The sequence below is a fragment of the Schistocerca nitens genome, chromosome 2 (genome assembly GCF_023898315.1).
Source record: "Schistocerca nitens isolate TAMUIC-IGC-003100 chromosome 2, iqSchNite1.1, whole genome shotgun sequence".
NCBI classification, from domain to species: domain Eukaryota; kingdom Metazoa; phylum Arthropoda; class Insecta; order Orthoptera; family Acrididae; genus Schistocerca; species Schistocerca nitens.
Genome location: NC_064615.1, coordinates 1,026,986,870 through 1,026,999,210, shown reverse-complemented (window position 1 = coordinate 1,026,999,210; position 12,341 = coordinate 1,026,986,870). Strand labels below are relative to the sequence as shown.

Below are 12,341 nucleotides of genomic sequence, written 5' to 3'. Positions count from 1 at the left end.
TGAAATGTATCTTAAGCTGTAATTTTTATTTAGCCAAAACAAACATCACTTATGCCAAAGAAGCCTAAATTTTATTAAAAGTATAACATGTGGATATTTTGTGCCATTGTACAATAAATGGTATGTAAATATTTTGTATGGGGACTTTCATATGGCTAGATCATATAAGTATAAATTTAAAAAAATATATGTACTGTAGTTTTGATAAGATTTCATATGTAATGTTTTTTGTGTGTAGATTGTTAAACCCAATGTCTGAGGTCTCTAGTGGTCATTGAATTGCCCAGTTAGCTATTTGCAATATCTACCTGGTCAGTCCAACGAGGGGGTGATGTGAAGAAGCAAGCTGGGATATTTTTACTTTCCCTCTTGTATTGCAATCTGCATTGTTAAAATTCGTTTCTTCATTTTTGGCCAATTACTATTAACATACATGAGTATAATCTGCATTTCCATAAAAGAGAAAGGTTGACCCTCAGTATTAAAGAATATACCACCAGATCTAACTTTGTGCTTAGTTTTATGTATGTAATTGATTTTCTAATTTATTTTAACTATTACTAGTTAGTATCTTTCGTTACAGGGTGAAATTAGTAATTATTTCATAAATCAAATGTGTGTGAAATCTTATGGGACTTAACTGCTAAGGTCATCAGTCCCTAAGCTTATACACTACTTAACCTAAATTATCCTAAGGACAAACACACACACCCATGCCCGAGGGAGGACCCAAACCTCCGCCGGCACCAGTCACACAGTCATAACTTAAATTCTATTGTTGACCTACAAACAAATATAAATTCTGTACTAACTATAAACATTTGGTGGAAAAACTAATAGTATTCGTAAAGGATCTATTTGACTCTATTCGAAAACATGTTAGCAAAGCCAGCCCTTAATTAATTACCAAGCAATTAACAGTTTTGTCAAAGTGTTGTTTGCATAACTATGTCTGTTAATTTCATGTTTTAAACAAATGATTCACCCTAACTCTTGCAGTAGAAGAAACCATAAAAAAAACGGAATTTTTCCAAGTTTTCAGTTAATTGAATGAGGTATGTTTCAATTTTAATTTCTGTAAATTAAACATCACACAATGTGTAGTTTCAGTGCCCATTATTGTGAGGATATATAAGGGCCTGATTTTTGGTCACGAGACAGTGAGTTCACAGCCAAATTTCAGACAAGAAACCCGTAATGGTTAGATAAAAAACAATGCATCCACTTAACTGTGAAATAAGTGTAATAGGTTGTATGCTAAAAGAATGAAAGTGTCTGTTTAATATGTACCATATTATGCAGCAAGAACTGTGGGGTTAGGCTTTTACTGCTTGTAGATGTTCAACAGTTAACTATTGTACCAATATGTGGATGTTTGCCTGCAACCTATTACTGAGGCTTATTGAAAGTTAAACAATAGTGCACTGGCCATATAACTGTATAATATTGGGAGGGGTGTTGTGAACAGTGAAAGTAAATAACTGCAAAACACAACACAACTCTGCACCTGTTGTTCCTGTTGGCTACATCTTTTACAGTTGTCAGTACTGCACTTCCACCCCCTATTTTTTTCAGCCAGTATCACAACGCAGTATGTCGACACCGAGGACCATCAACGAAGAAATAAAGCAGACAAACTTCACAATGACAGGCATGTACCCTTTGCCCTGCTCAGATAGACTGATGGACAGATTAGATGAGGTTCATTATTTTTCCAAGATGTACTTGGTGGACGCTTGCCTCCAATGGCCTTTGGATGACTAATCAAAGAAAATTTGGCTATTACCACTCATCTCGAGCTATTAGAATTTCAATGCGTGCCCTTCATCAGTGCCTCAGCACTGGCAATCTTTCAATGCTTTTTAGAACATCTAAGTGTCAAGGTGCCTTCTTGCTCAAATGTCCTGGATGACACTGTCATGTACGGACATTCTGCAGAAGAACCTTTAGTCAGTCTCAAGAGCCTTTTTCAAGTACTGTTATTGGCAGACTTCAAGCATCGAAAAGGTGAATGCTCTTATTTCCAGATGGAAATGGAATATCTCGGACATGTCATTTATGTCACCATCAAAGATTTCCTGGGTCCCAAAACTCTAAAGGAAGTGCAAGAAAAGTTAGGCAAACTGGACAACAACTTCAAATTCATTCCTCATGCCTCTCTGATTGCAGCTCTGCTTCACAAGTTATGGATGTTCCATTTGCATGGACCAAGGAATGTCGGTTGGCTTTTGATCAGTTGAAATGGGCACTACGTAGTAACATGTACTCCATACATTTTTATCCAAATAAACCAGTTGCGTTAGCGGTTGATGCTTCTTCTATTGGCCTATCTGCCATTCTGTTGCGTCGTGTCAGATCAGCATATCATCCAATAGAATTTGCCTCCAAACTTCTGACTAAGACTTAGGCAAATTACAGTCGGATTGAAAAAGAAGCACTGGCAATCATTTATGGTGTAACCAGGTTTCATCATTACCTCTATGGAAGGACGTTCTACTTGGTCATGGATAATAAGCCACTAACTTCTCTCTTCCACCACGCCAAGCCTGTTCCACCAGGGCCAGCATAGAAATTGGCACTGATGGTCTTTACTACTGTCGAACTACAACTACAGAATCTTGTACTGCCCTACGGATCAATATCCCAATGTTGATGTGTTGTCAAGGTCACCGGTGGACAAGGATGATCAGTTTGACTCCTCTGAACCATTATATTGTCAGGTAGATGTGCTGGATCATTCCACAGTTCACAATTTTCCCATGGACTTTTGTTCATAGCACAGGAGACAGCTGTAGATACATATTTACTAATTTTTCTGAATTACTTGTGCACAACGTGTCCAAGTAGAGTGAAAGACATAGTTCATCCACAAGTACATCGATATTTTGGTCACCATCAAGCCTGTCAGTACAGCATGGTGTTTTATTGTTAAACACTAAGAATGACCAGGCCCAGGTCATCATCCCATGCACCATTCAGCAGTATGTTTTAAAGTTTTTGCATCAGGGACACTAGGGTATTGTAAAGACAAAGCAGTTTGCTTGAAGCCATTGTTCTTGGCCAGTGATAGATGTCCAAACTGAAGACATAATGTCACGCTGCGCTGCTTGCATGGAGTAACTGGCAATTCCACCTCAGAAAAGACTGAACATGGCCCAGCGGTCCAATGAAATACATCCACAATGATTTTGCTGTACCTTTCTGGAACACACAATGGCTTATTTTAGTGGGTGCCTTCAATCATTTACCCTTTGTGGTTCCAATGGACTCTATGATCTCGAGCAGTACTATTAGAACACTTACTTCAATTTTTTGCATCAAGGGCTTGCAGGAAGTGTTTGTGTCAAATAATGTACAGAAATGTTAGTGTCAGATGGTGCACTGCAGTTCATCACACAGGAAATTGAACACTTTTGCTCAGCCAACGGTACTGAACATGTGGCCACAGCACCATTTCATCAGCACCCAAATGGTGGAGCTGAACTTTTCGTGTGAACATTCAAGGTGTGGATGAGTCAGTTCTGTGGAACTCACTCATGGGAGCAAGCCTTGCAACTGTTTCTGCCCACCTACTGTGTGATGCCTCAAGATGGACCTCCCCAGCTGAACTCCTGCAGAGCCACTGGCATTGCACCCTGTTTCTTCATCTGCTGGTCAGTAAAAAGTTTCTCATTTTCAGATCTAGAACACAGTACTCTACGTCCTTTTACACAACATGTTCTTGGTTTCTTCCCCAACAGGGTCGCTGCTCAAAAGACACTGGAACTAGCTTCGTCCTCTGAGACTCTGTGAGCCTGCTGCTGTGTTTTGTTTTACAGATGAAGCATGCAGCCTAGAGCTAGGGTTGTGGCTTTCCACTGTCTGCCACCCCTCTTTGAAGGGTGCCCTCCAAGGATCAACACTCCGGCCCTGGATGTAGGAGTATGCCCTTCCTGCCATTTGCCATGCGTTCCCGTAGGGGCTGAGGGAGAATGCCAGTGCATGGACAGAGGCCCGTTGCCAGCTTCAGTCCTGGTTCCCATCCCATCTGCTGCACCTGCACCAAAGGTACCCCTTGCCATCAGTTCACACCACAACCATATCAGACAATGGCCAGGAGATTTGCGGCAGCTGGGGGAGGGAGGGGGGACGAGGAGGGGGGGGGGGAGTGTGGTGGTGTAAGCACAGCGCACACCATAATGCAGCACTATAGGTGTTGATAGGTTGACAACCCACTCCAGAGATGGTGTATAGCCCAGTGATTGCTGCACCAAGAGTTGCAGTAGAAGTGATGTGCACCAGCACCACAGCAGAGTGGGCAATTCAAAGGCAGCTCAATTATCAAAAAGACCTCCTTCTGCTTGTATACATCACACCACATCATATGCTTCTAGCAAGTCCACACCAGCATGTCTTCAGAAAACATTCTAATGGGATTAGAACTGTTTATGTCCAGGCTTAACTTCTGATAGCAGTTAAACTTCAGGATCTGCTGGCTGAGCTGTCTGTAAAAATTTGAGTATTTATCAATGTATGTGTTCTTGTCACTAATCATTACCAGTCTCTCAGTTTTCTCGTTGTTCTCCTCTCATAGTGTTTCCCTCAGAGCACTATAAATAGCTGAGCGTGGTAACGAGTAAAATCTCCTTCTGTGGTTGTATCAAAAGTATGATACAATACATAATATGATTACTGTAATGAAAAATCAAGGCACAATTGCAAGAACTGACAAGAGACTAGTGAATCCTTTGAAAGAATAGAATTATGTGTTCCTGTTGAACCATTACCTAAGACTAGAGTACCAAAGGACCACATTAGTTCATCTTTTCAGCTACCTTCTTATGATACCAATACCAAGTCAGAGAGATGAGACTGCAGCTAATTTTTTTTTAAAAGAGCGGATGCTGAAGCTTAGGTTATCATTAAGCACCATAAGTGATCATGGAATGAATTTTAGAAATGAACTGCTTAATCAGACTTATAGGCTGATGGACATGACTGAACTTAGAACTATCCTAGCACACCCTATTGGAAATGGACACATCTGGTGAATCCACAGACTGGTCATTAAGATGGTTAGCCTCTAAGAGAGCAGCAAGTGTGATACCTGTGACATTTGTCTGTTATATGCTGTGGTGCTGGCAATGCAAAAATGCTCATGTCCACTGGCCTTAGTCTGTATGAAATCCTGTATGGAAGGAGGACACATTCACCATTCACCCCTGGACTTTGGCCACCACTGGAACTATCAATTAACACTTACAAAAATTAGTGTGTATACTAAAGGAGGCATAGAAGGGCATGAAACAGTGAGTGAAACAGTGAAATCATCAGTCATTCCTTCGGAAAGCAAAATTACACAATCATAGTACATTATTGGATTGGAGATCTGAGCAATGTAGTGTTAAAGGAGAGTCAGGTCAGAAAGTTTAGAAAATACTGCAAATGACCATACTCATTCTTGGAGCTGCTGTCACCCGTCATTCCAGCTGCCTTTTCACTTGATTTCAGTTCATGTCAATCATGTAGGTAGACATCCTAAAGCAACACCAACAAATAACAAGGAACAATTGAGGTGCAGACCAGCTGTTCCTAAATCCAGGAAGTGAGTACTGTTAGGTCATAGTCCAGACTTTGAGACTGAGATGTACCACACTCCAAGTGAACCAGCTCCAGACACCCCTACAGTTTCCTCTGGCACATGTAAAATGATCAAGTGCAAGGCATATGTTTATTTTCAGACATGTGCATATGTGAATGTGTTGTGCAAATACAGAACTGTATGTAATATAACATATCACTTTGATGGAGTGATGTGTTGTACAAGCATTTTTTGAACTGGTGAATGATTACCACCATGATAAAAAGTTTATTTTTGGAATATATCAAATGAACTACTGTTTGGATGTATGTTTTAATTATGTGCATGTATCAAGAGAGAGATGGACACAGTGTATCTGCAAGCTGGAATGTCAATAAACATCATACCATGTTCGTGTTACCTACTGATCAGGTGGTTTATTCCATGTCATCAGTTCCTGCCTTGGAGACATAGTGTGTGCCATAAATGGTGAAAATTAAATGTTTGGCATTCACAAACTCAATGCCTATGTTGCTGAGGACAAGCAATTATATTGTGCTATATGCTCAAGAGAAGCAGCATGACCTCACAGCTTGAAGTAATGATGTTGAGTGACAAACTATTCAATGCTAACCTGCTACAGCTTTACAGTGAGTGGCTTCTTCAAGGAGACCATGCAATCACTCAAGAGGTCCTTAAGTCCTTAATATCCATGTTTTGCAATGGATCCTTAATCTCTGGAACAGAATCTCAGATGGATCCAAAATAAAATGATTCTAAAAGTGCTGCATATCCAACGTTATAGAAGGCTCAGGAAAAATGGCGGTAAATTATGATACTTATGAATTCTGCAGCTTGAGTGAGGTTATTAACCAGTGTTATTCCACTAAATCCATTACACATAATGTGTGATAGGGTTTGAAATCATTACATCACTTAACTGTAATCCAAATTTTTTACTTTTTCCTTAAAGAAATAATATATCCCAATGGTACATTTTGCATCCTAAACCAAACTTCCATGACAACCATGATTATCAAATTTAGTAACATAAAAATTTGTTCTTAAAGATATACTCGTGTTATAAAAAATCGGAGCAGAAAATTAGAATTAAACCCACTGAGAGTGCAGAAAAAGTTTGTTTGACGGTACTTACCTAAATGTAGATGTAAGGCACCAAACAGTGTCCTGTAGCATCTATCAGTGAGTGGCGTTATAACAAGCCTTGGTGAATTGCCCAGGTATTCATAGCCATACATTAACTGGGAATTTATCATGCGAGTAACCATCTGGCCCTCCTATGGAAACATAAAACAAATATTTATAATGTATCCATAACATGTACTGGGAGAATAACTTTGATTAAAAAATGTCATTGCACATTTTGTGTAGCACTATAATTACAACTACCAATGGCAATACTATAAATTTACAACATGTGTTTTCCTTGTTACTTACTACTTTCATTGAAATATAACTGCAGTAATATACTTAGATCAACAAAGAAATGTAGTTACAAAGTATAGAAAAAGGTATGTAAATCTATGTAAGTTATCACTGAACTGTAAACATACATTATATAGCTAAAGAAAATCATCACAGTGTTGCTACATAGCTAAAGAAAAGAAATACTCACCAAGCAGCAGCAGCAGGTAGAAATGTATAGCATGATATAAAAATTTTAGCTTTCATAACTAAGGGTCTCCTACTGGGGGAAGATAGGATACAGTTGCAAGAAAAGAGAATGGTACAGCTTACAGATATAAAAATCTCACTGTAAACACCACTCAGATCATCGTGCCAAGGGATACTTTCCAAATGGTCCAGTAGAAAACTGAATTGTTTACATTAAGATAAGATCTGAAAATTTGATAAGCTACATGTGGTTGAGATGGTGGTACGCAAAATAGAGATGAGTAGGAATATACAGGGTATTTCAAAATTAATATATGGGTTTTAAGGATTTGGAGTATTGATTACATTCAACTAACAATTATAAATAATACATCAAATGAAAGAGCAACTCACACTGTTTTTCTTACAAGCATTCAATATGAACACCATTTATCGCACATCTAGTCAATATGAGAGTTGTTCCAATGTCATGATCAGTGCAACAAGGCTATTTTGAAAGTTGGTTAGATTAGACGGTAGCAGAGACACTACTCATGATGGTTTATGAACCCTCAAAGGTAAAAATCGCATGGTGTCAGATTGGATGTGAAGATGGAGGTCATGCAAAACAGTCTCTGTTATCCGGCCCCCTGTGGCCAGTTCAGCAGTCAGGCAGAACGTCATTTAATCAACTGTGTACTGAGTTATGACAGGCAGGTGGCACACCATCTTGCTGCCAAGTAAAGTTCTGTATTTCAGATTCTTCCAGTTGGATAAACTTCCCGCCGGGATATGACAGATAAAACATTTAATCTAGGAGAACCTTACTGCATCTGTACCATCGATTTGGTGACTCCCAGATGTGCACATTATGTGTGGTGACATTTCCACTTAGGTGAAATGTCAATTCATCACTGAAGATGACAGTATTCAGAAAATGTTCATCGTCATGCAGTAGAATTTAGTTTGCAAAGTTGGCATGTAAACCGTGGATCTGTGGGCTAGAAAGTCTGTAACAACTGCAAATGATAAGGATGTAGTTGAAAGTATCTCGCTAAAAGCCTCCATACATACCTTACTGGAACTGCTAGTTCACTACGACTAGCCTAGCAAAGTGATATCTTGGAGCAGCTCATGAAAGCCTCTCACTTGCCCAACATGTTCTCCACTCACCTGGTGGCTCCATACTCTTCCATTTGCGCTGTGGTACACAAACAAAAATATTTAAGCTGCTCTTTCATTTGATGTATTATTTATGATTGGAAACTGAATGTAATAAATGCTAGAAAGCTTTTAAACCCATATATTCATTTTGAAACACCCTGTATAATAAAAGTGACACAAAAAGAGAGAGACACTACATGCAAGAAAAACTGGAGAGAAAGGGAAAAATTAGTTAAATGAGAAATAATTATCTGAACATGTACACTTTTCTTAGTAACAGAAAACATTAGAGATCCATGGACACTACTTCTGAAGGTGATATATTAGCCTAAGTAGTATTTCCAGATTACAAAAGTTGAATATATGCAGTCAGAGGGATACAAACTAAATATACCATACCGAAAAGAAGGTGAAGGTGATTATTTAAATTACACGGAATTAAAATGTCATACATTAGGCTCCAGTGGTGTATGGCATTTAGTACTGCCCTAACCCACTAAATGCATAAATCTACTGGACTTGAACACTGTCGTTTCATAAAGTTCAAGAATTCTAGCAGGTACTGTCATCTGCTATCTCTTGATGCATGATATGTGAAAAAAGTTATTAACTCCATAGCAGTAGTTGCTGATCATGTTATGTCAATAATGTAATCCTATTTTTTGTCATATGAATTAGTTACTTATAATGGAAAAAATTTCTAACTTAATTAACATCCAATGTATGTGACAATAGTGCCAAATACTGGTATTAAATGTGGTAAAGTCTCATTTCACCAACGAGGTACGGAATTAGGACTGAACAGAGGAAATAAGCTATTTTGAGGTCACAAAGGCTTCTAGACGACATATGCTATTAGATATTCTGAAAAAAAGTGTATTTGTGCCATCAGATGTACAATTGTACATTTATTCTCTACCAGTTTCAATAACTACAATCATCTTCCTAGGAGAAAAACAGAGTACACTAATGGATGAAAAATACGATTACATTAAATATGACCCAACCAAGTGTGGAACATACCTAACTGTACTAATAGCCTGTATTAACAAGGACCATATAATTGTGCTTTGCCTTGGTGCAATTACAGTCAGCAAGTTTATGGATCACCAAGTATGCATTATTGTATCTGTGCCAAGGCACAGCATATTTTATGGCCTACGTTATGACAGACTATTATGAGAGTTATGTATATTCTACATTTGGTTGGGTCATACTGATGAAATAGTATTTTTGATCCAGTGATGTAACTATTTTTCTCCTACGAATATGATTGTAGCAATTGAAACCAGTATAGAATAAGCATACAATTGTACAGTCGATGGAACAAATATACTTTTTCTGGAACTTGCTATTTGCATCCTTATTTTACATTTGCATGAACAGAACAATTTGCCTTGAGTGAGATTAGTAAAGAAGGAATATTACAGTTTAACACAGTGTAGATGACAAAACTGTTAGAAATGGAATCAAAGTTTGCATTATGTGCAGTTATTTTAACTCATTTCTTGACAGTGAGATGTTTTATGTTGATTTGGTTACCACAAATATTATCATTACTACCCCTGTTAAATGGTTGGAAATGTAGAGTTTTGCCATTTGAATAGCACATTAACAAAGAAGCTTCTCTCACAATCCACAAGTAGGAAATAAGGGGTGCTGGCTGCCTCAGGATCATTGATTATATTTATTTGTAGCCTTGGTCTTTCGCAGATAAATATTCTACTGATGACCAATGTAAGTAAAACTCAGAACCCACCCCCACAGGTTTTCTTCCATCAGTACCTCATCTCCTACCTCCCACACCCCACAGAATTTCTGCTGCATATCCTCTGATGGGAATAGCATATTGAACTCCAGGAAAAAAGTTACTGCAGAAATGTGGCTTAGCCACAGTCTTGGGATTGTTTTCAGAACTAATTTTCACTTCACAGCAGAGTATGCACTGATTTTAAACTTCTGGCAGATTAAAAGTTGCAAGGATGAGCCATTAGTCTCTTGGATAGCTCAGTTAGCAGAGTGGTGTCTGCAAAAGGTGCAAAGGTCCCAGAGGTTTGGATACCAGTCTGTAACACAGTTTTAATCTGCCAGGAAGTTTCCAATCACTGTACATTTCACTGAAGAAAGAAAATTCATTCTGAGAACCATCGCCTAGACTTTGGCTACGCCATATCTCTACAATTACATTTCTTCCAAGAGTAGTAGTCCCACAATGTATCCAGGAGGCTTTTTTGAAGCTTGGAAGGTAGAAGACATGATAGAGGTGGAAGTAAAGCTGTGAGTGCAGGTGAGATCAGTCAGTATAGCATCTCTCCATGAAAGCCTAAGGACCCAGGTTTGACACAGGTTGTATGGTACCCAGGAGACAAAGTGTCTAAGTTCAAGGACATGGCCCAGCACACAGTTTTAACCCAACAGGAAGCTTCACATCAGCAAAAACTTAACTGCAGAGTTAAAACTCATTCTGGGAACATGTAATTCTGAACTGATTACAGATGGCTCATCGTGGATATTGTGTAATCAGATCATGTACACTTCCGGCTCATCGTGGATATTGTGTAATCAGATCATGTACACTTCCATTCAACCATTTTATCAGCTGTAGATCCTTGTAGTCTACAAATTAATAGTCAAAGTATCTATAGGACAAGTATTAGCACACAACTTACAACTGCAGGAGGCACAGCATGGTTAGTTTCAATGAATAACATCATTTATTTACTAACTGTAAATTTGCAAACAATACCGGTCAAATAAATGTTATTAATTATAAGTGACTGCAAGTCCTGAAGTTCAATTGGCATATGTCAAGTTCCAATTACACAAACTGATTTTGAAATACCTAGTCATCATATGCTTCATAACAATGTACAAAGCCAAAGTTCAATTTCTGTTGTCTGAAAAAACAGTATCAGGTAGTTGTCTACATAAAGAGCATCTCTGATAAAAATTTCAAAGCCCAGAAAGAATATATGATGTTTGACTCTTAAAAGTCCAATAGTGACACCCACGGAAATTTCTAAGTTGAGCCAAGCAATTATCCTCTCAGGTCTTACAGTGCAATTTTACCAAGTCCTAAGGCTGAATCTCTGCTGTCACAAAAGTGGCATGACATCCTCCAAGAGCAAAAGCTGTTAAAACATCTGCAATGGGACACACCATGACAAACGGGCTCACTTCCACCTCACTAATGACTTGCTTCAACAGATCCATGTAAAATTATGAAAATCGTCATTTATTAAAATTTAGACAAAAATTAAATTATTTTTGTCTTTCCACACCTGTTAGTTTGATCCACTATGATTGGTTCTATTTTTTCCTATTCTCTTTCAATAACAAGAATGCTAAATCTATAAATCTATCAAAAATATCTAGATATTATTCTACTGAGTAATATGGCATGACATTCTGAAACAGCTTTTCACACACTTGTTGATAAATTTGACGTATTATACACCCTTTTTAATAATCACTATGTCCATCAAATGGTTATTTTACCATGAAATCAATCTTGCATCCATAATCTTTCTACTATATGGATGTGTCTGAATTACATCATCCTAGCAGAACTTGCATACTGTTTATATTTCATTGATGTAGTAGCATTTGAAGTGTTTAGTGAATCTCTGAGATATTTTTGCTGAATGTAGATGTTGACAGTAGTAATTGTTTGAAACAGTTTATGTTTTTGTATCTATATTAATGTAATAGTAATTGAAGTTCTATTGACTGAAGTAATGCTATATTTAGTCTAAATAGTGTAACTCTGCGAGTTTTCATCATAAGGTCTTGTCTGAAGTGTTAATGAACATAGAAGCATCTCACTGATGCTATTAACAATATGTGTTTATATGTTTTATAGCATTAATGTTTCATACATAATTTGATTCTCAGTGGATAGAATAGTTAGCCCTTTCACAAGCCTTGTGCCACCAATAGTTAAGATACAAGAAGGTTATTCCACAGAACATAACCTCCTTCTCCAATAAAGGCACACTTAGGA

The 12,341-nt window shown here is 37.9% G+C and overlaps 1 protein-coding gene across 1 annotated transcript in view; it reads right to left on the bottom strand.

The window, feature by feature from the left end:
- Nucleotides 1–12,341, bottom strand: part of LOC126237376 (dynein axonemal heavy chain 7) — a 1,033,797-nt gene that overhangs the window by 665,466 nt on the left and 355,990 nt on the right. The window contains exon 17 of the mRNA XM_049947460.1: nt 6,717–6,858. Coding sequence (XP_049803417.1) covers nt 6,717–6,858 — 142 coding nt within the window. The remainder of the gene's footprint in view (nt 1–6,716; nt 6,859–12,341) is intronic.